We start from the raw sequence: 22,849 nt of genomic DNA, 5'->3' as shown, positions 1-22,849 counted from the left end.
GTGTAAGGTTTAGGGGGACATAATTCCACTTGAAGCTTTCTTTCCGAAGGGCACCAAACACATCAGAGTGATCTATTACAACAACTTTACCAATATTAGACACATGCAGTGCAGGCAATGAGCACAAACAATTCTCATGGCCCATCAACTTCAAGTCACCAGAAAATCAGTGTTAAAAACAGTACTCGTGAAGGAGAATGAGATCAAATACCCACAATATTCATCTAAATATCATGCATGCGATAAAAAGATATATACCATTAGGATGGCACAGTATAAACCACTAATCCAGTATCACAACATCAACTAATGGAATTGTCTCCCACCAAATGTGTTGTCACATGTCAGCGGGCAACCAATTAAGTGAATACAAGACGCATGATGAGGGGTTGTAATTCAACTGATTTCACAGACAGAAAGGAATAAGTGTCCAATATCTTACTTGAAATAAAATTATGTAAAAAGTTTTAAGACAACAAGCCCAAGAAATGAAAGGCAGATTTTGAACAAAAATGGTGGACAAACTTTTTCAGCCACCCATATCATTAAGTGTGTAGCGGCAATCTAGCATTTTTCTAAATTACCCTGAAAAAGAAAAGCCATGCATATAGGTTTCATGTTCAATCTAACAATTCCAAGTAAATAGAACAGTTGAGCAGATACAGAGCCCGTCATCTTCTCAAAATATCATAGAAGCTTACCTACACGCCAATATTTTCTTACCGAGGTTTATGTCTTAGTTCTTTGAAGTCGGTCATCAATTTGTCAAAGCTCTATAAGCTGATCATGGTGGCAACAGTCAGTCACTCGATTAATTTAACTTTGGTATAATGTCCTCGTGCAGCAGCTTGGTACTTATTTCCCTAGGAGTTTATAGTAGGCATACAAACAGGACCCAAGAAAGGCGAGAAATTGGCCGACGGTATTCAGCTGGGGGAAAAAGATAACTATTATAATCAGAATATGACCTGAAGTGTGACTAAAATACAGCAAAGTGACAAGACATGACTGGTAGGAGTACTTTAGGCTCACCAAATCAAATGGAAGCCCGCCAAACAGTAGCCAACCAAGTGAGATCGTAAAAAGATCCTATTACACAATTTTAGTTGTCACAGAAATAAGTAAATGGATGGGCCATAAAAATTGTGATAACATGCAGACATTTAACTGTGAATGTATGCGCACTATTTGAAAGGATGATAAATCTGGTAATCAGGCTAATGTCTGCATGTTTTTGGAATAATATAACAAAAGGTTTAAAATAGGATTTACGTATAACAAAATGTTTAAAATAGGATTACGTACCTTCAAGTTGCCGCAGATCGTCTGTGTGAGAGCTGAATTAAGGGTTGTATTTAAAAATACAAAATAATTTATAGCGAACGCCATGATACAAGAAAGTAACATGACAGCCTGCAAAACAATCCAATGGTGAACATTTAGATTATATATGTCAAATGCTGACAGCCTGTCAGATATACCACAAATAATAAGTGAATATTTGACTATGGGAGATGATTGGATGTGCTATATTACTTTTGATTTTCTAGCTTATGTCATATAATTACTTTTAGTTCAAGAAAATCCTGTAAACTGAATTGAATACTGCATTTGTCATCGATTCTGTATTTTTTTTTCAGAGACTGCCACCAAAAGCATAATGGTCAACCTCAATCTCGGTGAAAAATACATTGTGACTCACAAATGCAACTACTAATGCATTCAGTAACTAAAGGTGAGTGCCACACAAATGGACCAACTTGATTTCCCCATGCAACATGAAGGTACAGTCTTAAGCATGTCAATCGAGGGTGGGGAACAATTCTGCTAACCAATTAAGAGAACCACAACACATTGCAACAAAGCTATCATGCATGCACTTAGCAGCTTTAACTGAAGAGTGACATTGTGAAAGAAAGCACCTGAAATCCTGGTAAGAATAGATATGGAAATTTCATTATCGCTCCCAGGTCACCTCTGACTGATGTCCAAAACAGCAACATAGGTCCACATATTATTCCTGTAAATGGCTGAGCTAAGATAGGACGAGCCTAACGTATCTTTCTTTCAAGAAACATAACATGAAGGTCAATGATTACTATTTCATTAGTCCACTTATCTTACCATTACACCACATAAGCCCAAAGCTATTGAGGCCACTGGATTTACCTGAAAGGATTTAGAAATAATTTTATGTAAATTAAACCAAGTTTCAAACAATCCGATAGTGAACTAGAGAAAGAAGAGGTAAGAGTAAAGTAGTACCGATACGAGCAATTAAAGCAAGATATATTGCTGTACAGAGGTTTGCCATGAACACAACAGCATAGCCATAAGCGTCAAATGACAGGTCCCGAGCTCCAGCAATAAATGCACCAAGTAATATTATCCCAACACTGCAATCCTTGATTTATTCCATTAGAAGGGTATTAGCAACAAGGACAACAAAAACAATAACAATGTCATATCTTGGTATTACTCGGATATTACTCGGATATATTAACTAAATGACTCATTTGTCATGCTTCTTCATTTTACAGTCTATTCTCGCTTTTAAACATATGTCCAACATGGTATTATGTTCATCTACACCTGGAACAGATTTGCATACCACAATCGACAATATCAGTTTCTGCATATCTGTCACACTTGTAATTTTGGAATTCATAATAAGCACAGCGACAGGGTGAGATCTAGCATTAAGTGCTAATGTGCATTTCAAGACATACAAAGGATTCTGAAGGTTTACAAAGCCCATATAATCATTCCCTACCACATTTATCTGATAGGCACAAACACAAAAGCGTGTCAAAAGATATAATTGGAAAAAAAAAGAAAATAAAGTTGAGGAAGGATTCCATAGCAAAAGGCCAACCATAGCAACACTTCCCATACAAAATATGATTCCATGTGAGCACCCAACTACTAAGTTCAGCTGAAACCCATTAAATCAATCTGTATCATGTACTTGTTGATTAAAAAACACATTCTTTTGGGCCTTCCTCTTGTCTTCATACACCTGGAAAAACATATTCATCTAATTATACTCGGTTCTTAAATTTCTCACTTTTATCAAGAAGTTAAACGTTATTTTAACATACCATTAGACGTTATGTATGAAAATAGTGGTGTGTTTGAAGTAACAAGATCTACGATTTCATAAGCTTTGTCCATGCTCACTTTTTTTCTTTTTTCATTTAAACATTACCATGCAGGAATTTGAGTTAGCGGTTACAGTATTAGACTATTAGGCCACTGAAAATCTTTCTTTTCGATGATATCATGAAATTCTTCGTCAACACTTCACTGAAAACCAGACCTGTTGTCATATTGATACATAGCCAACCAAGCATGCAAGCATATTAACAGGCCAGAAAATAGAAAGGAAAAGGTTATCCTGATTGTGACGAAATACAAAGAATGGGAAGAAAATGAATCAGTGGTTTGCGACTTTGCGTACCTCCCAACAACAGGTAATGAATGTTTCTTTCCAGTCAAAAGATACTCCACAATCATCGTAACAGCCACAGTAGTCCTCCTAAGGGCAGTGTACATGGGAATATTTATGCCACGCACTGATTCCATTGTGACCAGCTTTTGCAAGAGAAGAAGAAAATTAGAGGGAATACTAAGAAGAAACTTTAAGCTTCCATAAGGAGGAAAAAAGTGAATAAACATATATTATCAATCACAAACCATGTAAAGCAGATATGATACTGCCAGAGGAAGGGTGTGAACCAATGCCTTATATGATACCAATGTTGTTGGTTTATCATCCGTACCATGTGGTTCCTCAGCTGTGAAAGATATGATCTTGTAGTGTTTCAGCACATAGAGAAGTGAACACGAAAATATCATCTAAAAAACACAAGAGATAAAATGCCATAATTTAGTATGAAGAAGAACGAGAACCAGTTTACAAAACAGTACTTGAATCGACATAAAAAATCTCCTAGTTTGACTAAGAAAACGCGCTGTATTCAACAAGCAAGTGGTACGTGGCATGTCATTCTCGATACATTTACAAATGAGATCCTAATATGATGTAATATTGCAGATGTATTGCATAGCAGGCCAGCTCGATAGAAAAGATAGAGGGACTTGAAAAGAAAGAATCAATTTTCCTGCCCCCGTACCTATGATATTGTTAAATAGATTGCACACCCTATGCACCAAAGCTTAACTATAAAATACTCTTTTCAATTCTTCAATCAACCTATAATTCCATAGGTGGTTTATATCTTTTTGTTAAAACAGCAAATGAATCAGAAGAATTGAAGTTTCCGACTGTTTCAACTTTAAAAGCCACTGATACTTTTATTACATTGTCCATCTATCATCATCATCATAGCCTTTATCCCAAAAGTTTGGGGTCGGCCATGAGAAATTTTTTCTCTTTAACTTAACATTGACATAAATTCTTTAAATCTTAGAAAAAATATAGAGAAATGAAGATCAAGACAGGAAGTACTAGCTATATGCCAAAGAAACACAGAGTTATTCATAATAAATCAAGAAGCATGTCAAAAGAAAAACGGCAATAACAAGGAAGGATAGAGAGATAAAGATGGTTCTGAAGTGTTGTAAACATATACTTCCAAAAAGTAACGATTTTATTGGTAACAATATTTACAATTAATAAATATCAATTGATCTTCTCCAAATGAAAATTTTCAAGGGCTCCATATTGAATTTTAGAACATTCAAGCCTGCCATTGATTCCAATGAGGTATTTTCTTTTGAGGAATGAGCATTGAAACTGCAGAAGACAAATTTTGTAGAACTTTCTCCTTTTAATTAGGCTACATTTCTCTTGTGGATATGGTGTATTCTTTAACAATCACTTTAGGGCCTAAAGGTTGCCACAATAACAGGCTCTTCCTTATGTCGTAAATCTAGATTTTGAAAACTTATCAGGAAGTTATTGCTCCCACAAGCATCTAATAAACACAAAACAAAGATATAAGCTAATCCATGCATTTCAACTTAGAAAATGAGCTACCTGAAAAAGTGTAATGACATTTGCGTAGGGGAAACTGTAGGAAGAAAGGGCAGCTTTATTGAACATTACCAATAGGACTGCAGGATTGAGGGAAAAAAACATCAGAGTAGTGAAGAAAACATAGCTATCGGTTTCATACATGTAATTAGTTCACATTTACATTACTTTATGATACTAATCTATCAGCTTAAACTATAGATTAGCATTAGCAACATTGATTACAGAGGCCAACTTTCTTTGTGGTCTTCTTCACATGAAAAAAAAGTATTAGAGTAAGACATACTTCTTACAGAGATTATTTATCACGCTATTTGAGTTCAAAATTTTCAGAAATTCATGCTTTTCATTGGAAATTCAGTTAACATTTAGCAGTTAATCGCGAGAAACAATTCATTCTCTCCCTACTAAACCCCAAAATTCCATTATGCAATTCGCGTGGTAACTTTCTTCCGCTATGGTCCTATGAATCAAAATTCTAATATGTAAGTTTTGGCGAATATAAAATCCAAATAAGATCCACTCAAAACCGAAACTACACACAGACGCATGCAAGCGAACACACACAAAAAGACATGCAAAAAGCAACGCGGTAGTTGCAGGTGGAAGCAACGATAACTCGCACAACAAAATTTGCCAAAAAATGAAAATAATATATAAGCAAGGAAAAGGAAAAACGAAGCGTTGAGATTTGAGAAAGAACCTGCACTGGCCATGTACGAGGCGGCGGCATAGGCTCCTCTTCTGGTCATTCCCGACCGACCTTTCCAGTTCTCTCTGACCTTTGAAGGATCGCTCACCGGCAGCGCTACATTCTTGACGGAGTCCATATCGTAAAATCTCTCTCTCTCTCTCGCTCTCCGTCGTTGATGGTGTGGAGAGCTATAGTCCTACAGAGGCAAAGCGGTTGAGCACTTGAGCGAACAGTGGATGTAGACAGAGAGGGAAAAGAATGTTGCTTTTGAGTGGGGTTGCGCCCGATCGTGCTTTGACACGTACACTATGTAGATTATTCACACTCCTTTACTTTTGTTTTTATTTTTTAAATTAACATTTTCTTTATAAAAGTTTTATTGTACTGTTTTGGACCATATAACGTATTTAAGAGAATGAATATGCTATAAAAATTTAAATAGAATAAATGTGCAATAATATAGCCATTCATTTCAGTGGCAACATAGTCATTTAATGAATAAAAAAGTCAATACATTTGGATAAAACCTCATATTTTTTTTGTTATGTGTATTACGCTAATACTAAGACTATTAGTAGCATATTCATTCTCTTCAACTCGAGACTCTATAAGATATCACATGCGTTAGTGTCATCTAAGTTACTCGTGGCTTTCAACATAAGAATATTATAAATATTGTATTATCAATCAAAATATAATATGTTTTGATTAAATCTTACCCCGAATGTGTTCATGTAAAGTGTAAATCTTTCTATATTTTGTTCGATAATGCTAAAATAATACCGTGATTTCATTTGGGCTTCCCATAAATGATCTAAGAACTAGGCTTGGCCCATCAACTTGGGCCCTCAAAAGCCTTGTACAGTTAATTAGTTTATACCCGCTGACCGCTGTCGACTTACATATGCTATTTGCCTATTGGACGGTTTCCCTCTTCAAACGGGCAAGCCCGAAAATTTTTCTTTCAAACCCCAAGGCCTCTTGACGATTGACGGACCTCCCTCTCTTTCGCAAAACAGGTTCATAACAGCGACTAAGATCACTCACTGCAACTTCCATAGACATGATTGGTTGATTGATATCTACATTTTCAGTTATTTCAATATGATTTCTCAGTGATTCTCAGCCTCTCTTGTATCTTAAATAGCAAAACAAAATCTGCCCGCAACCTGCTTGTGGAAATTCCTCTATGAAGATGTATGTTCCTTTTCTCATCACCTTATTGCAATGCGAATTTGCATGAATGTTTGTGTGTAGTTCGTTATATTTTTTTTTCAAAAATTTGTCATTGCAGCTTAAATGCCAATGCTGGTGCACTTACCAATTTCGAAGTACTGGACTTTCTAAGATCAAGGGGTGCTGTAGGGGATTCTACGCGTCTTGTCCCTAATACAGCACCATCGGAGTTGAAGGTTTGATTTGTGTTCTGTTTCTAACATAATTTTAACTAATAGTTTTTCTTTACTGGGTTAAGGTTTTGCTTTGTGCCTGCTGTAGGTCTACGATTATTTGGTTGAAAGTCCTGCTTGCAATCAGACTAGAGAAGTCATCAATGATTTCTTGGAAAAATGTAGACCGTTTAACCTTGCGAAAGCTGAGGTGCTTAATATCATGAACACAAGGCCCTCTGATTTGGTTTATATCTATCCGGTAATTTTTATGAGAAATCCTATCTTTAACTTATGCACCACTCGGAAGCGATATTGTCTTGTGGATATTATCTGTTACTTGTGCAATTGATTCACTTTCTTGTTTATTGATCTGCTTGTTGAGATTAGTACGCTTGAGCTAAATTGGATGCATATTACTGAATTGAAAGGTTATCTTGCTGTTTTTTACTCATTAAAAACAAACAAATAACCAACCAAACTTAACATATCTTAAACTTGTAAAGCATGTGAGAAGTAATTTCCCCTTTTTTGGTTCTTCAATTATAAACTTACAACTTTTGAATAATACAAATTTACAGCTTAACACAACATGCATAGACTCGGCAACAGTAGATAATTTCAGGCCTTTTACTTCGATTTCTCACCAGGGTATTCAACGACAGGGACAATTGTCTGTCGCTATGGAAAAAGTCCTGCTCAACCAAGCTGAAGTGGATAGGGGTGCCTATGACCAAGGCAGAGAAGCGCCTAGCTTCTTAGTAGGAGAGCATGAGCCTGGACTGTAAGACAGAGTTTGTTTAGAATTTAGATAGAAAGCCTGAGGGTGGTCCTATAAGATCCTGCAAGGGACCTGACTCGTTTTCGAACAATCTGAGCCCAGGCACTACTTTGAAACCCGTTTATCAAACGATAGCAGAGTGTAGGCTGGGAAACCCCTGCTTGTTTATGTCCTCTAAATTATGGGGATTTTTCTTGATCACCTCTATTTACATCATGATTTTGTCGGGCCAATGATATATATTGGACTCACTAAACGTTTTCAATCACTACTAGAAGAATGTTTGTTATGTTTCGTTTGGGATCTAGTGATCTGCATTTGTTTGCTAAGCCTGATGTTTCTCGTCTTTATGTACAAATGTATAGGTATACATCTAACTATATTGGATGCTTTGCATTTGAAAGATACTGTAAAATATTGTTCTTCTTTTTTTGTTTCCCTCTATTTTCACACGAAGTAGGAGGCTTTAAGCTGATATATTCATAGATAGTTTCTCTGGTGTTTAACAGATTGTAGAACTATGCGATGATCGATTGGGAGATAGGATTGAAGAGTTAAAACAGACGATCTTAGAGGTGTTGCCTCCTCCTCCAGTGCCGCCCACACCACCTGAAGAAGAAGGGACTAAGGAGGGCGAAGACACTGCGAATGACCAAAACAATGGGGAAGATAAAGACGAAACTGCTCAGAGGAATCAAATGGAATTAAGTTAAAGACTGTCGATGGTCAGATCTTAAATAAAAAGTTAAGAGGGGATACAATTTTTCCTTAGGAACAAAAGATGTCCAGATGATAACGTTTCTGATTAGTGAATCAGTAAGTGAATTTATTTACCATTTGGTTTTAAACAGCAAAAATAAACTTTTGGCAACTTATGAGGTAGTTATGGACTTTTGGTTGAAAGAAAACCAATATTTCCAAGTTCATTTTTTGTCCTCATATCCAATGGCTGAGAAGTCTAGTTACTCCGCTTTCTTGCAGGACCAATATGGACCAATGCACAATTTCCACTTGTGGAGGTTCTGACTTCCCAATGGTTCTCCTATGAATGTAGATGTAGAGGTTGTCGCCCAAATTCTTATTCCAAGTGGTCCTATGGATTTATCACTATCCACCCGAAGGATAAGACAATTTTTTTTTTGAATACTCATTTGAGTAGAGACAAACATATAAACCTAGCGTACCAAACACCGCCTTTAAGGGCAAAAAGATGTTTGGTTAATTAGATTTGTATACTACACGCAAAAGAAACAACCAATGTGGAGGAATTTCCTCCTCTAGTAAACTAAAGCGAACAATGAAAGACTCTTCCAAACACTCAGGGACCAAACGAATTTAGTTTTTTTGATTACTCATTTGAGTAGAGACAAACATATAAACCTAGTGAACCAAACACTTTCCTTTAGGGCAAAAAGATGTTTGGTTTACTAGACTTATATACTACACACACAAGAAACAACTGATGTGAGGGAATTTCCTCCTCAAGTAAACTAAAGCGAATAATGCAAGACTCTTTCAAACACACCGGGACCAAACGAATTTAGTTTTTGAATACTCATTTGAGTAGAGACAGACATATAAACCTAACGAACCAAACACCGCCCTTAAGGATGACTGGGTTTGGGAGAATTTTTTTTTTTAAAATTACTAGCTAAAATCTGGAAATAAAGGAAAGGCCAAGGCCCAAGGGTTATGACCTTTGACACTTGCAACAACAAAGATGTTATCTTTTGCTGATGTGGCCGTATTGTAAAATGTGTTTTGCTTATATTGTTATATTGTGATATGTGTTTTACTGATGCGGATGTATTGGTATTTGATGTTTTGATATAATTTTGTTATGGATAATATGGAGGAATGGAATGTTGTTAGCCTCCATATAGGGTGGGAAGAGAAATTGTGTAGAAATTTGTGTTTTACTGATGTGATTGTATTGGAAGATTTGTTTTGTTGATGTGGTTATATTAGAATATGTGTTTGACTTAACTAATAGAAGTGATACCGGGTCAATATTTTTGTTGGCCCAGTAAATACCAAACCATTGCAGTTGCCCTTACTTATAAAATTGATTTGGCCCGAAACTGCCCATTCGGGTCTCTCCTTTTCCTAATTCTGGAAATTAGTCCTCTTCTTCCCTCTTCCGTCACTTACTTCGTCTCGAAGGAAAATTTTTATATACCTCCTTCTTGATTCCCTCTACAACAAACCACCCCTAGTCATGCTAGAAACGGAGCTCCACGATTTATCTGACGACGCAGATTACGCCGCGTCTCAACTGCAAGTAATCACTCAACATCACATTCAACGATTGCTTCGAATTTTCTTTTATTTTTATAAATAAACGAATTTCATGTCAATGTTTTCTTGAATTTGGATTTAACCGGCTTTGTAGGAAATCTTCGTTGATTGTTTTGCTTTGTGCGATTTCAACTGTGTTAGGGTTCGGCGAGCATGATGAGGTGCGATAGCGGCAAGCAAAGCTCGTCTAGCGAACCTGATGGCGCGGAAGCTCTGTACACAAAGGATAATGTTACAATTCACCCTACTCAATTCGCGTCTGGGAGGATTAGTGGAAGATTGAAGTTGATTAAGCAAGGCTCCTCTCTGTTTATGGTAACAATTACTTCTTCTTTGTTTTTTTGCTCGAATTTCTTCCACTTATTTTTCGATATTGCTTGGAGATGTCTATGCGTGTTGCTTGGCTGAGGCTGTGATTATTAAGTGTTTATTTTTTTTCCATGGTAGACTTGGATTCCTTACAAAGGGCAGAACTCAAATATGAAGCTGTCTGAGAAAGGTTGTTAGCCTCGGACTAAATTTATAAAATTATTTGCATATGTAGAATAAACACGTTTTTTCATTATTATTCTGTTGCACCGTCTCTGCAGATAGAAATCTATATACTATTAGGGCATTGCCGTTCACGGATGTGCGTTCTATTCGTCGACACACTCCAGCTTTTGGATGGCAGTATATAATAGTCGTATTGTCAGCAGGTAGATTTCTAAATCTTTTTGTTTGTGACAGTACACAAATTTCTGGCCATTTAATGTTCTTACTCGGCAGTGTAGTTGACTCTTCATTCATGCTTTGGTAGTAATAAACGTAAATATACAGCTATTAATCTTTTGATTCTCTTTCTAACATCCACTTTTTGTTCATCAAACACTTCATTTGGTAAGAGAAAGTTGGTTGGTAAGAGGTAATGTAAAGGGGATAGGGAAAAAGGAAGTGAGGGATTCCCTTCTGCTGTTTGTTAGCAAGGAAGTTGGATTTTGAAAGTTGCTTCCAAAGCGTTTGAAAATCTCTCCAGATGGTTTACATATTGAAACCTATATCATTTTTTCCTTTTCCTTTTCCTTCCTGCCAAGTGACAGAAATGGATAGAGAGCTTCCATACCCTTCTAGATCTGTTGATCCCATTTCACCCTTTCCTTTTTGTCTCTCCCCTATGGTCTTGCCTATCAGAGTATTATTTTGTTGTTGCGTGTCTATGTACTTTCTTTGTTTGTTGACTTACCTTTTAGTTACTAATAATTGTATTGTGATATCCATTTTAGTCCTTGTAAAACATTTAAATTGTGATGATATTTCTGGTAGTTAAGTGATTACTTCTATCACTAGGTGGCCGTATAAGCTTGGTATGACTGACTTCATGGATTGAGTATTTTGGGATTGAAACTGGGTGCATATGTTTGTGGTTATATGTATAGTCAGAATGTTGGTGTTTTGCAGGACTTGCATTTCCTCCTCTGTATTTCTACAATGGAGGAGTAAAAGAATTCCTTGCAGCAATAAAGCAACATGTTTTTCTTGTGAGGTTGGTTGCCTTTTTCCTTCCCCAAGTTGCACATTTATTTATGCATACAAGCATTCCCTTCTCTCCACTTTCTTGCAACGCGTTTTCCTTCCTTGCGAGTTGCAACAATTCAAATATGAAGAATGTTCCTAATTGCATAAGAGATGGTGATTGAGCTCTATCTTTCTGTACCCAAATGCATCAATTCATTTATATTTTTCTTTCCTTGACTGCATCCATGTGTGTTTTTAATTTTAGTAACACTGATTTTGTGCTAGAAATAAGCAGGAACAGGTAATCAATGTAAAGTTTAGGTTATTGATTAATGTTCTTCTTAGTTTGTCCAGTCCTTGTAATGTTCTTATTTTGCTATGCTTTCTTCCAGGTCGGCAGAAGATGCAAACATATTTCTTGTGAACGATTTTCAAAATCCTCTGCAGGTGTGTGCTGTAATCTCGTATTCATTTGTTTGTTCCCTAGTTAGTCATAATCACTTTCAGTAATTGTTACACCATCTTATTCTTTAGCATTTTTAATTCAATATTTGATGTCAAAAGAATATTTTCTATCAAATAAAGTGTTATGCAGACTTCCACATGCACAACCTCATTTATGTTCTTTTTTTCCCATGGTTTTGAGAGAAAGAAAACTACTAACTCAGAAGCTAAGTTTCGTGGCTTATTCCTTGAATTATCTTAGATATATTATTTGGTCAATGTTGTTTTTTTCATTTGTCTTTTACTGATCTACTTTTGTATCTGTGATTAAAAATTGTTCTGAAACTGCTTTTCCTTCTCATACCTAAGTTGCTTTCGGCAGAGAACTTTGTCTTCTTTAGAGCTGCCTAGAGCAGTTTCTGTCACAACTGGACAATCAGCAGTCACTCCAGTGGGTGAATCTCCTTCACATGAGAACCAGGACAGTGGTGGGGATGCTCGTGATGAAAGTGCTAGTTTTTCCCGATACAATGGAAGGCAGAGGCAAAGAAATCATGATCCTGCCTGGGATATCTCAATCAATGTGTTGGAGAAATTCTCTTTTGTGACCAAATTTGCCCGCGAAACAACTTCACAACTATTTAGTGACAGTTCTAGCAATGGCTTTAGTGATGTTGAAAGGAGAACTCACAACAGTACACCAATTGATCTCCCGCACAAGGCATCCATCACTGTAGATGAAGTTCTGAATGAAATCCTTGTTACTCCTGATCCTTTTGATGTAATCTTCCTCTTCTCTGTCTCTCTCTCTTTTTGGGTTGTTGTTTGCGGGAGGGGGTTTGAGGCAGAAGTAGTTCCAATCTGTTTTCGAATTTATATTTATCATTATTTCTTGTTTATCCTGCCAACAATTGCTGATAGATTCTATGTGTAATTGTTGTGATTTGTAATCATTTGTATGCAGTTTGATAAACTCTCACTAGCATGGGGGAAACCGCGACAGCCACCACTGGGATCAGAAGAGGTATTGTGTTTTTTGCGGATAAGTGCAAATGATTCTTTTATCAATTATGAAGTGTGTGTTGCAAAACATACAATGAATTAGCCTTTTGAAAAGAATATTCTATCACTTCTGTTTTGTCACTGCAAAAGTTATTTATTAATGTTCTATTCATTTTCTGGAGTTCTAACCTTCCATTTATTGGAGTAATTTTACGGATGGGTTTATTCAGGTGGTGATATCTTGCTGTCAATGTCAGTTATTAAGTTAGTTCAACATAGAGATTAATGTGCATATTCTATTCCTTAATAGTTAATACTCATTACATGATATTAGCTTATCAATTCAGGTACAGGAAAAAGAAAGAAAAAATAAAAGTGAATGAACCATGTTGCATAACATCTTGAAGAACATGTTCCCTTGCTGAATTTGGTAGTCCTGTATTACAATTCTTACTTCTCAGGAATTGAAGTCTCCAGCCCTGATTTTACCCACTAGTTCACCATCAAGTTTAGGGGCTAAGTATGATGTATATCCCGGCCTGTGTACTTGTACGTGATATTCTTCCTTTACGCAGCATAAGTTATGCCTGCCAATTGGTCTCTCGAATACAAAGGCTATCATCTTTGAGTTCATGGGTCATAGATCCCGCCTGAAACACATCTTCAGCCATCACAGAGGTCTTTTGAGTAGCTGTGGATGTAACTCTGTTATTATGAGGAAGTTTTTCCTTAGTGTATATGTCTTGACGCTTGAGTCTTCTTGAAGAGTGTTATGTTATTTTCATCTCGATGCTTGAGTCTTCATGAGTGTCGTTATGTTATTTTCAACATATTTTGACTGTCTTTGCAGTGGGCTACTTTCTTGGATTCTGAAGGGCGAGTGATGGATTCAAAAGCCTTGAGAAAAAGAATATTCTATGGGGGAGTTGAACACAATCTACGACAAGAGGTGCATATGTAATTTCAAGTAAAAAAGATGCTTTAAAAAATTAGGGATTCGTTTTTTGCTACTGAAAAGTTTATGATTATTATTCACTAGTCAGAGAACCTTTGAAAATTTTGATTGCAGATTTGGGCATTTTTGTTGGGATACCACTCGTATGATTCGACATATGCAGAAAGGGAATATCTTCGATCAGTTAAAAAGTCGGAGTACGAGACCATAAAACACCAGTGGCAGGTTTGTGATGAATCTCAGTGAATTTCATTGAATTTCTACTGGGATTCAGTTAGGTGGAGTCCAATTGCTTTGAAAATTTTCTATGCAACCATTTTTCTATCTTCTTTCTCATTGCATGAAAACCATTGGCTAGCACTCCCAACTGGTCTCTGCTAATTGGGAGGTGTGGCCTTGTAGGGCCTGTTAAATCGATGTTCTTAGAGCAAAAATAAACTTGATCGATAAAACAACCACCTGAACATGATTTGTAACGAGATGGTAACTTGGCAGCATGACAAGTTCCTTGCATTAATGTTCTTGGTGTGACATGGGACGTGATTAGTTTAGCTTAAAAGTTAAAAGCATGTAAAACTCTTCAGCGATGTTTGGAGACAAAATTGAACTTTAGAACAGTGTGTAGATTTGACTGTGAGAGTATGAGGGAAAATAATAAAATTTTAGCAGTACTTTGTTCGTTGGTCTTTCCGGTGAAGATCTTATTTTTGCTACTGAAAATAAGGGTATTTAGGTATTTGGTAAGTCATATTAGTAGTGTCCTTTTTGTTTGTTAACCAATTGAAATGTCATTTCCTTTTATAACTTTTCAAGGCCTTATCAAAGACATGTCGATGCCTTACTAAAGATCCCAGCAAATTGTATGCTGGATATAAAAATGTAAGTGCCAGGATTGCCCAGATCAGGAAAATTTACCATTTGCCAATGGTCTTCTGCGGTTAGACTTATAAAATATGTGACACTGCTTGATGATTCTGTGCTCATCTGCGGTTAGATTTATATCTGTAAGATTTTCTATGCAAGGTTTGATATATTTGTCTGGCTTTGTTGTGCAGAGTATCTCGAATGAACAGGCAAGAAAATTTACGAAATTTAGGGAAAGGAAAGGACTTATAGAGAAAGATGTGGTACATGTGATGTGAAGTTTCACCACTGTTTAGTGTAAATAATTAAATCTAAGATGAGAATTTGAGTTTAGTTTCTATATATTTCATGCAGGTTAGGACTGATAGATCAGTCCCATTCTACGAAGGTGATGATAATCGAAATGTGGATATTTTACGTGATATTCTTTTGACATACTCCTTTTACAACTTCAACCTGGGGTACTGTCAGGTAATTGCTTCTCATGCACTGGTTTTACTGAAGTGTTTAAATTGATTACCTGCAACCCCCAAAAAGATCTACCTAGTGTTGGTTAGTGAAGTTAAATGACTATATTATTCTTATACATAATATACCCAAGAAAGGGATTGCTACCTTGGAAACATACAGAAACATTCGTATATATGGAACTTCCCTATTCAGATGCCAACATATGCTACCTATACAACTGATTGAGAGGAGACCACTAGTTCAAGTGGTCAACGCCCTCACCAACCTGTCCATCGGTGGAACATTCGTATATATGTATGTATCTATGGCCATTTGTGCATGCTTAGGCATGTGCACAAACAAACTCGCGAGTTTGTGGACATGGAGAGAGTATCATTGGGAATTGTAACTCCTTGTTTTCTGAATGGGGGAAAAAAGACCCTGTTAGGCTCAATTGCACTGCTTTGCGTTGAACATGGCATATCTGTTGAGGCATATAGTTAAACCAAAAATCAGATTTTTCAAAAATGAACCTGGGTAGGTTTGATGTTAAAATACCCCACCAATTATTTTACAAAAACAAGTGTGTGCAGTTGGATATAATATCTTATATTTTTTCTTTTAAACCTTTGTCCTATGTCTTATAGGGTATGAGCGATCTATTATCCCCAATTCTGTTTGTGATGGAGGATGAACCAGAAGCATTTTGGTGTTTTGTGGCATTAATGGAGCGTCTTGGACCCAATTTTAATCGTGACCAAAATGGCATGCATACTCAACTTTTTGCATTATCCAAGGTCTCTCTCTCTCTCTCTCTTTCACATGCAATTTAGTAAGTTTGCTTCCCTTTAAGAAATGCTAGATATACAATTTCAGGATTTTTTAATATATTTCCAATTAGATGCTTGATTTCATTGTGCTTTTCTCCTTACGAATATCAAAAGTTTAAAGATGATAGAACTTTTAAAGGGGGCAAATTAGTTTTTCTAACACGAGGGATGCATTCTTACACATGTTTTTTGGGTTGTGGCAATAATGTGTTGATGATAGTTAATTTTGGATACTTATAAAAAGGAGGATACTTCTTCTTCATTCCATGACTTCAAATAAATCTTTTGTCATTCAGTGAAGATCGAAGGCGTCCCATTTTTGGATGGCTTTTCAAATAAATTTTTAAAGGGCATAATGGGTTGGTAACCAATCTGAAAAACTCATATATAAGACAAAAAAAATCCACAAAATCATGAAAATTACTATTCTGCTTAATATTGCAGTCATTAAAACAGAAGAAGCTGTACTTTTCTTCTGGTCAAGATAGGAAACTTACCACTCTTTTTCTTTCCTCCATGCTAGTCGAGAATGGTAGAGAGATATAGGATCCATCACATTGTCATCTTTTTACAAGTATATATGCCCCTTCAGCTCATAACTCTTCTAGTCATACAATCAAAAGAGAAAGGACCACTTCCCGGTTGTACTAAGGATGGCTATTTAGATCAGTCCATTGCATAGTCCTTATATTTATCTTAGTGACCATTAAAACTGGTTTGATTCTAACATTGTAGCACAAGCCGTTTTGGTTCAACTATAATTTGTAAGTGCACTCAAGCATTCTTCTATGTCTTTATGACCGATGTTCTATGTTCTTGTTGGTGGACTACCAGCCAAAGACAGGAAACGAGCTCCCTATTTGCTTCGTAGGTTCATTATATTCCATTCTGAATTTTCATATTCATAACTATTGTACTACTTTTGAATGTCTTGATGTCTCTTGACTCTCTTTTATGTGGAACAAAGGTTTGGTTTTCTGCTTTGTTTTTATACAAGCTGTTCTGCTAATTGGAAATAACAAGTCCTTACTCTTCTAGTTCTCCTTTTTTGCGTTGCAGCTAGTGGAGTTTCTAGACGTCCCGTTGCATAACTATTTCAAGCAGAATGATTGCTTAAATTACTTCTTTTGCTTCCGCTGGGTTCTAATTCAATTTAAGAGGTTAGATTAACATATTTCTTTGTTACTTTGTTTCGTGGTCGATGTTTTGATTGTTTTGATTCCTCATTAGGTGATTATTTCTTCGAGAATGCTGCGCATGCTATTCTGATATGCCTTCAATTTTCAATTCCCTTTTAGTTTATCCTGCATGGGAAAATGTATAATTTTCTGCCACAATACTTGATATTTGTCGAACCTCCCAAACAGCCTCTCTAATTTGGAGAGGCTGGAATGAAACTAAACGTTACAAAAGTTCTACATGGTAAAATGAACATGAGGTTTACTTCGTTTCTTTCTTTCTTTAGAACTTGATATTTGATTCTTGACTATAAATGTGAAATTTCCAGAAGTCTATTACAATTATGTAGACAATTTACATTAGTGACCGAGAGGGACATGCTTGCACGTGCAACAAACATTTTCATGTTAGCTTGTTAATGTGTGTGTATTTAAATGTATTTCTTAACCATCTGATTTCTCGAAGAAATAGGATATGGGATAGAATTAAATCTGGAACCATACGACTTTTCTTTCTCCCTGAAACTTTGAATCACCAACCAAAATGGATCTTGCACAAATACATTGTTGCAGACATAAATCTGGCTCACCTGGTCAATTAATGTGATTGTTTCATAAATGAACCCTCTGCTTGTTACAGTCCCTGAAATCTGAAAGCGTCTTGTTATGCATTCATTCATTTGAGATTTAACCTCTTCTTTCTTCTTCTTCTTCTTTTTTTTTTTTTTTTATCATTTTCATTTTCAGTTTCAGTTTCAGTAAATTTATTCTTTGATGATGTGAACCAAGAAAACTGTGCCTATTTTTATTGCTCTGTTTATTTTTCTTGATGTAATTTTATTACATTTCTCAGGGAATTTGAGTACGAGAAAACAATGCGTTTATGGGAAGTGTTATGGACGCATTATTTGTCTGAGCATATGCACTTGTACGTATGTGTAGCAATCTTGAAGCGCTACCGCAACAAGATAATGGGGGAGCAGATGGACTTCGATACACTCTTGAAGTTCATCAACGAGCTGAGTTGTCAGATTGACGTTGATGCAATTCTCAAGGACGCAGAAGCTCTGTGCCTAAGCGCTGGTGAGAATGGTGTGGCTTGCATACCACCTGGAACTCCACCTTCATTGCCTGCTGATGACGGTTTTCTATATCAACAAGATGATGAAGTGCTGTGAATGGTTTATTTGCCTTGTATTATTGTCACCAGGCACTATCGGTAACACAAGCAAGTTTAGTGGTCAAATTATCATTTACTGTCCTTGCCATTGAATACTGTATCCAGGTAACAACATGAGCAACGGCATTTTCTGTTTTCTTTCTTTCCTTCTAGTCAGCTCAACGTTATTATTTCTAGCTAGTCAAGCAAGTTGTAAGTTTAGTTTAGAAGCCAATTTTTAAAGTCTAATCTGGCAATGGACCGATGATGGGTCAAGCCTAGTCCACCCTACCCTGGACCAACACGGCCAAACCACACAGGCGACAGCCCGCAGCAAGCATGGGGACCAAATCTTGGCAAGACTTGAGTTCGAAGGTCCTCTTGGTCTTGGCCCAGTTTTTATTGCTTCTCACCGTGCAAACACTCCATTAATGAAAGAATCAACATTAAATCGGATTCTTACAAGCTGGGAGAGAGGACAAGATGGTCATGGTAATACAAGAATCCAAAAAGTAGAGCTAAGAAAAAGACAAAAATGAGACACCTTCATCCCTCCCTCCCTCCCGTGTGAGAGTTTAGATGGGGTGAGAGGTGGTCTCGTCCGTCAGAAGATGCTTTTGTATTTCTCGACAATTGTGGGCAAACCCAAACCCTAGTACGACAATGAGACTTGAAGGTCACAACTAGCAACCAAGGGTCCAAGTCTTTCTTGTGTTTGGGAAATTGATTATCCTCCAACTCTCATGAAGGTAAATCCAAAACGAGAATCAACTCTCGTTTTTATTTTGGAAATTGATTATTCTCAAAATCTGTCGAAAATTCCCAAGTTCCCATGCACACAGGTGGCCTAGAATCAAACCTACATAACAGGTATACATATGGAAGATTCATCCCCCACCCCAATTAATTTATTGGGACTACACTATACCTAATTGAGGAGGCACACCACAAGGCATGGGGACATATAGCAGCTAGGGAACATGTATTTTGTTGATTCTGTATTATATATAACCGCTAATATTTACAAAATATTATTATTTAATATTAGTAGTATTTGGGAAATCTGTGTTGTCAGTTGCATTGTCCAGGCTCATCTCTCTCCCTCTCCTGACTACACTGGACAAAAAGACCTACTAATTCTAATTAATTCATATAAATAATTTTGTACAGTATATGTCCCCCTTGTAGTTGTAGGCAATTATGTTCAAGAACCACACATATATATATATATGCATCTCTGTGTGACACTACACTATATAATATAGAATTATGGTCCAATTTTAAGTATGCTTTGTCTTCTAGCCATATGGAGCTGATCAGGGACCGGGAGGGCCAAATCTGTTGCTTTGGTGTTTCCTTATTGACATATATTTATTATAGTTGCAAAATTTTGAATAATTCATTTCGAAATCATAAAAAGTTAATAGTATGTTATATTTAAATTTAATTTTTTTTACAGTTCAACTTCATAATAAGACTGTTTCTGCCTCTTCAAATGCAAAATAATAATAAGAAAAAGGATGTCCTTGTAGGACACGCGCACATAGAGAAATTAACAAAGGAAAATACTTGAAATCCCAAAAACCCCAAATTATTATGGAGTATTGAATGTTAGATGATTTTATAATATATGTTGATAATTAATGACTATTTGAATGACTCATAGTTTTGAGTCACATTAATTTTGAGAAGTAATATTACTCATTCACAAAATGACCTTTTCAGCGCTGCACGGGGGGCCTGTAGGATAGGTAGGCTTCCCACCCCACGAGTCAAATAATCACAACGTGGACGCGCGTTGAAATAGTGCATGGAAAAGACAGCGAAAGGGGAACATCCAGCGACAACTGGGTCGGTATTGGTATGGACATCGACACCTCAACCTTCGTTGCCTACACATTGTCTCTTTTACCTCCACGCACTACTACTTCCCTCTTTCCTCTCTAACTATTAAATACCAAGACACCCACATTGCTTAAATACCACAACTCTCTCCTTTTTTCTCTCTCACACTCAATTTCGCGAACACCTTGTCTGCATATTCTCCCCGAACTTTCTTCTCTCTTTTTTTTTTCCTGCATACTCTCTTCCTGTTGGATTGCGCAATGGAGCTTCAATTGGGTCTTGCTCTTCCGGGAAATCCCACTAATATGCTTGAATTGGATCCATCTTTCTCCAGTAATCGTATTGTTAGTGATTCTAACTACAGGAAACGCACTTTTGATGGTGCTTTTCATAAGGAAATGCCTCGAACTCTGCAGCTTCTGGACTGGAATGACAGCTCGAATAAGGATGACGATGATGATGCTCCCAAAGACACCGAGGAGACCTCTTGTGTAACCAACAACAAGTACTCTCTCTCTCTCTCTCTCTATATATATATATATATATTAAAAAAGCTAATGAATTGGATAATTTGATTGTTTAGTGATGATGGAGATGGAGGAAGCCTAGTGGGGTGGCCACCCATCAAGTGTTGGAAGAAGAAAAAGCTTACCCGCAACAATCATGGCATAGAAGTTGAGGAGATTAATCCAATAACACAGGAGACCAATGGCAGTGACAGTTTCAATGGTAGATTACACTCGAACTCTATGTACGTGAAGGTGAAGCTGGAGGGAGTGGGCATAGCTAGAAAAATTGATCTAAGCCTTCACCGTTCTTATCAAACACTTACAGACGCTCTGCTTAGCATGTTTGATATATGTAAGTGTTCGCTAGCAACTTCTCATTTAAGATACTAACAAGTTAAAACTAGTGATTGCCCGTATTAATTTGTTTATTGGTAGTGTTTGGAATTGCAGGTGATGAGAATTCAAGAAATTATATGCTTGCTTATCAGGACAAGGAAGGTGACTGGTTGCTTGTTGATGATGAACATGTTCCTTGGAGGTACGTTGATACTAATATAACTAACTAAGGCTATGCTTGGCAGGGGCGTTCACGGGTTACTTATGCTTAGCAAGGGTGTTTGCAGATGGATTAATGCAACTTTTGGTCACTAGTTGAGTGGAGATGATCGAAAACATGGAAATATGACCGAGTTACTATAATGAAACAAATCTCAACTTCGCGTAACTAAGTTCAAACATTTAAACTTCCAGTGAAAAATGAAAAATCTTTTAGTGACCAAAAGTTGTGAATTATATTAGGGACGGAGGGTTCTTTAGCATTTCAATACAGGAAACGTCTATTTTTTTATTGGAACGTTTCCAAACCCTCTCCTCCCCAACGCCCAACGCCCATGAACGGCCCTGTCGATCATACCCTAAACTAAACGTGGGTGGATATGAATTGTGCACAATCTAAGAGAGCTTATGAATTTGTTTCAATATCGCAGGACTTTTGTTGGGTCAGTGCAACGTCTCAAATTGGTGAGGAGAGAATAGACAATATTATGTGGGGTTTCTGTTATATGCTTTCATGATCAACTTAAGATGATTATAATTAAATATGTAGTTCGATCGTGTCTCATGACCGGAGCTAATTAATTAAGTTAACTAGTGTATGATCAGATTTGGTTACGTTTTTCTATATATGGTGGCTTGTTTATGTTCATTGTTGTATTTGTTGCATATATATATATATATATATAATCAGTTTTGATATATATTTCAATGTCGTTTGTGGATGATAATGCTGTGGACGAAGAACATCGATGATATTGTGTAAGCTGGAAAATCTAATGGAAAATGACATATTAATACTACTTTCAAAATTGTTGGGGCCTTTGGCCACTGCCTTCTGTAGTGGGCTCACATGAACTAGGCCCAACAACTATTGAGCAGTAGCAATTGGGCTATTTGGTGGACTTTTAGCTGTTTCTGGTCAATTATTCAATCCATTCTCCTTTGTTAGTAGGCCCAACCAAAATGAAGGTTTTGAGTTAGCTGAGCTGGGAATAACTTGACCAATATATATATATATATCTATATTATTGCTGTTCGTTGACTGTTATGCACATAGAAAAATGAAATACATGAAAGTGAAGCTGGAGGAAAATTGGAAAGTTTCCTGGAAACTTGCAGGGACAAGAAAGTTGTGTCGCATTCGGTAATTTCAAGCTCATTTTTTCTTATGTTTGTATGTATTTTAATTCTATATATATATATATATATATATATATATATGCTTCAGGCTTGCAATCAGTTTCCAGGTTTGCTTTTAAATAATTACCTAGAAATTCATGCTGAACTAAAAGTATTCACTTACCTAATCCTTAGTTTACTTCATTTTTAGAAAGTTATAAACAATAGGGAAAATATCCAATAAAAATGATATATTTTTAAAAATTATTTTCCTCCCATATTTAA

At 36.5% G+C, this 22,849-nt stretch overlaps 4 protein-coding genes across 8 annotated transcripts; 3 read left to right on the top strand and 1 right to left on the bottom strand.

The window, feature by feature from the left end:
• Positions 1-423: 423 nt before the first annotated feature.
• On the bottom strand, positions 424-5,900 carry LOC120006653 (UDP-N-acetylglucosamine transporter UGNT1-like). Of its 2 annotated transcripts, XM_038856778.1 has the most exons (10): positions 5,703-5,893; positions 5,003-5,079; positions 3,697-3,858; positions 3,461-3,594; positions 2,266-2,396; positions 2,125-2,169; positions 1,923-2,020; positions 1,306-1,413; positions 1,033-1,089; positions 424-930 (listed from the first exon to the last, which is right to left on the bottom strand). In XM_038856778.1, the coding sequence occupies exons 1-10, from the start codon at positions 5,827-5,829 to the stop codon at positions 856-858; spliced, it is 1,014 nt and encodes a 337-aa protein (XP_038712706.1). In that variant the 5' UTR covers positions 5,830-5,893; the 3' UTR covers positions 424-855. The 2 variants fall into 2 exon arrangements, with proteins under 2 accessions (XP_038712706.1, XP_038712705.1); XM_038856777.1 differs by having other exon boundaries at positions 424-1,089; positions 5,703-5,900.
• Positions 5,901-6,623: 723 nt separating this feature from the next.
• Positions 6,624-8,786, top strand: LOC120005281 (DNA-directed RNA polymerase III subunit RPC9-like). Its single transcript, XM_038854832.1, has 5 exons — positions 6,624-6,712; positions 6,841-6,890; positions 6,988-7,105; positions 7,191-7,343; positions 8,372-8,786. The coding sequence occupies exons 2-5, from the start codon at positions 6,883-6,885 to the stop codon at positions 8,573-8,575; spliced, it is 483 nt and encodes a 160-aa protein (XP_038710760.1). The 5' UTR covers positions 6,624-6,712; positions 6,841-6,882; the 3' UTR covers positions 8,576-8,786.
• A 1,170-nt stretch (positions 8,787-9,956) lies between these two features.
• LOC120006233 (TBC1 domain family member 15-like) lies at positions 9,957-18,742 on the top strand. Of its 3 annotated transcripts, none has more exons than XR_005469953.1 (15): positions 9,957-10,143; positions 10,302-10,475; positions 10,608-10,659; positions 10,751-10,858; positions 11,598-11,682; positions 12,047-12,101; positions 12,481-12,879; positions 13,063-13,122; positions 13,951-14,049; positions 14,170-14,280; positions 15,111-15,182; positions 15,274-15,390; positions 16,017-16,201; positions 17,259-17,359; positions 18,231-18,271. XR_005469953.1 is itself a non-coding variant. In XM_038856191.1 (15 exons), the coding sequence occupies exons 1-15, from the start codon at positions 10,081-10,083 to the stop codon at positions 18,553-18,555; spliced, it is 1,971 nt and encodes a 656-aa protein (XP_038712119.1). In that variant the 5' UTR covers positions 9,957-10,080; the 3' UTR covers positions 18,556-18,742. The 3 variants fall into 3 exon arrangements, 2 of the variants coding, with proteins under 2 accessions (XP_038712119.1, XP_038712120.1); XM_038856191.1 differs by having other exon boundaries at positions 16,017-16,166; positions 18,231-18,742; XM_038856192.1 differs by having other exon boundaries at positions 10,006-10,143; positions 10,255-10,475; positions 16,017-16,166; positions 18,231-18,742.
• Positions 18,743-20,279: 1,537 nt separating this feature from the next.
• LOC120006461 (auxin-responsive protein IAA29-like) lies at positions 20,280-22,102 on the top strand. Of its 2 annotated transcripts, none has more exons than XM_038856513.1 (4): positions 20,280-20,886; positions 20,965-21,242; positions 21,341-21,428; positions 21,877-22,102. In XM_038856513.1, exons 1-4 carry the CDS (start codon positions 20,642-20,644, stop codon positions 21,923-21,925), a joined length of 660 nt encoding a protein of 219 aa, XP_038712441.1. In that variant the 5' UTR covers positions 20,280-20,641; the 3' UTR covers positions 21,926-22,102. The 2 variants fall into 2 exon arrangements, with proteins under 2 accessions (XP_038712441.1, XP_038712440.1); XM_038856512.1 differs by having other exon boundaries at positions 20,281-20,886; positions 21,326-21,428.
• The last annotated feature ends 747 nt before the right edge of the window (positions 22,103-22,849 follow it).

Source organism: Tripterygium wilfordii, chromosome 9, assembly GCF_013401445.1.
Source record: "Tripterygium wilfordii isolate XIE 37 chromosome 9, ASM1340144v1, whole genome shotgun sequence".
In the NCBI taxonomy this organism is placed as follows: Eukaryota; Viridiplantae; Streptophyta; class Magnoliopsida; order Celastrales; family Celastraceae; genus Tripterygium; species Tripterygium wilfordii.
The sequence above is the reverse complement of the archived record's forward strand: the minus strand, read 5'-3'. Positions and strand labels throughout refer to the sequence as shown.

What these genes read in the sequence shown, in the direction of transcription:
- LOC120006233 (XM_038856191.1), top strand. Translation starts at nt 10,081, where the DNA reads ATGCTAGAAACGGAGCTCCACGATTTATCTGACGACGCAGATTACGCC. An exon ending in ATTTTCAAAATCCTCTGCAG is followed by an intron (nt 12,102 to 12,480) that starts GTGTGTGCTGTA and finishes TGCTTTCGGCAG; the next exon opens with AGAACTTTGTCTTCTTTAGA. An exon ending in TTACTCCTGATCCTTTTGAT is followed by an intron (nt 12,880 to 13,062) that starts GTAATCTTCCTC and finishes ATTTGTATGCAG; the next exon opens with TTTGATAAACTCTCACTAGC.
- LOC120006461 (XM_038856512.1), top strand. Translation starts at nt 20,642, where the DNA reads ATGGAGCTTCAATTGGGTCTTGCTCTTCCGGGAAATCCCACTAATATG. An exon ending in TCTTGTGTAACCAACAACAA is followed by an intron (nt 20,887 to 20,964) that starts GTACTCTCTCTC and finishes TTGATTGTTTAG; the next exon opens with TGATGATGGAGATGGAGGAA. An exon ending in GCTTAGCATGTTTGATATAT is followed by an intron (nt 21,243 to 21,325) that starts GTAAGTGTTCGC and finishes GTTTATTGGTAG; the next exon opens with TGTTTGGAATTGCAGGTGAT.
- LOC120006653 (XM_038856777.1), bottom strand. Translation starts at nt 5,829, where the DNA reads ATGGACTCCGTCAAGAATGTAGCGCTGCCGGTGAGCGATCCTTCAAAG. An exon ending in TGGGCTTATGTGGTGTAATG is followed by an intron (nt 2,021 to 2,124) that starts GTAAGATAAGTG and finishes AGCCATTTACAG; the next exon opens with GAATAATATGTGGACCTATG. An exon ending in TATTCTTACCAGGATTTCAG is followed by an intron (nt 1,414 to 1,922) that starts GTGCTTTCTTTC and finishes ATTGTTTTGCAG; the next exon opens with GCTGTCATGTTACTTTCTTG.
- LOC120005281 (XM_038854832.1), top strand. An exon ending in CAGCACCATCGGAGTTGAAG is followed by an intron (nt 7,106 to 7,190) that starts GTTTGATTTGTG and finishes TGCCTGCTGTAG; the next exon opens with GTCTACGATTATTTGGTTGA. An exon ending in ATTTGGTTTATATCTATCCG is followed by an intron (nt 7,344 to 8,371) that starts GTAATTTTTATG and finishes GGTGTTTAACAG; the next exon opens with ATTGTAGAACTATGCGATGA.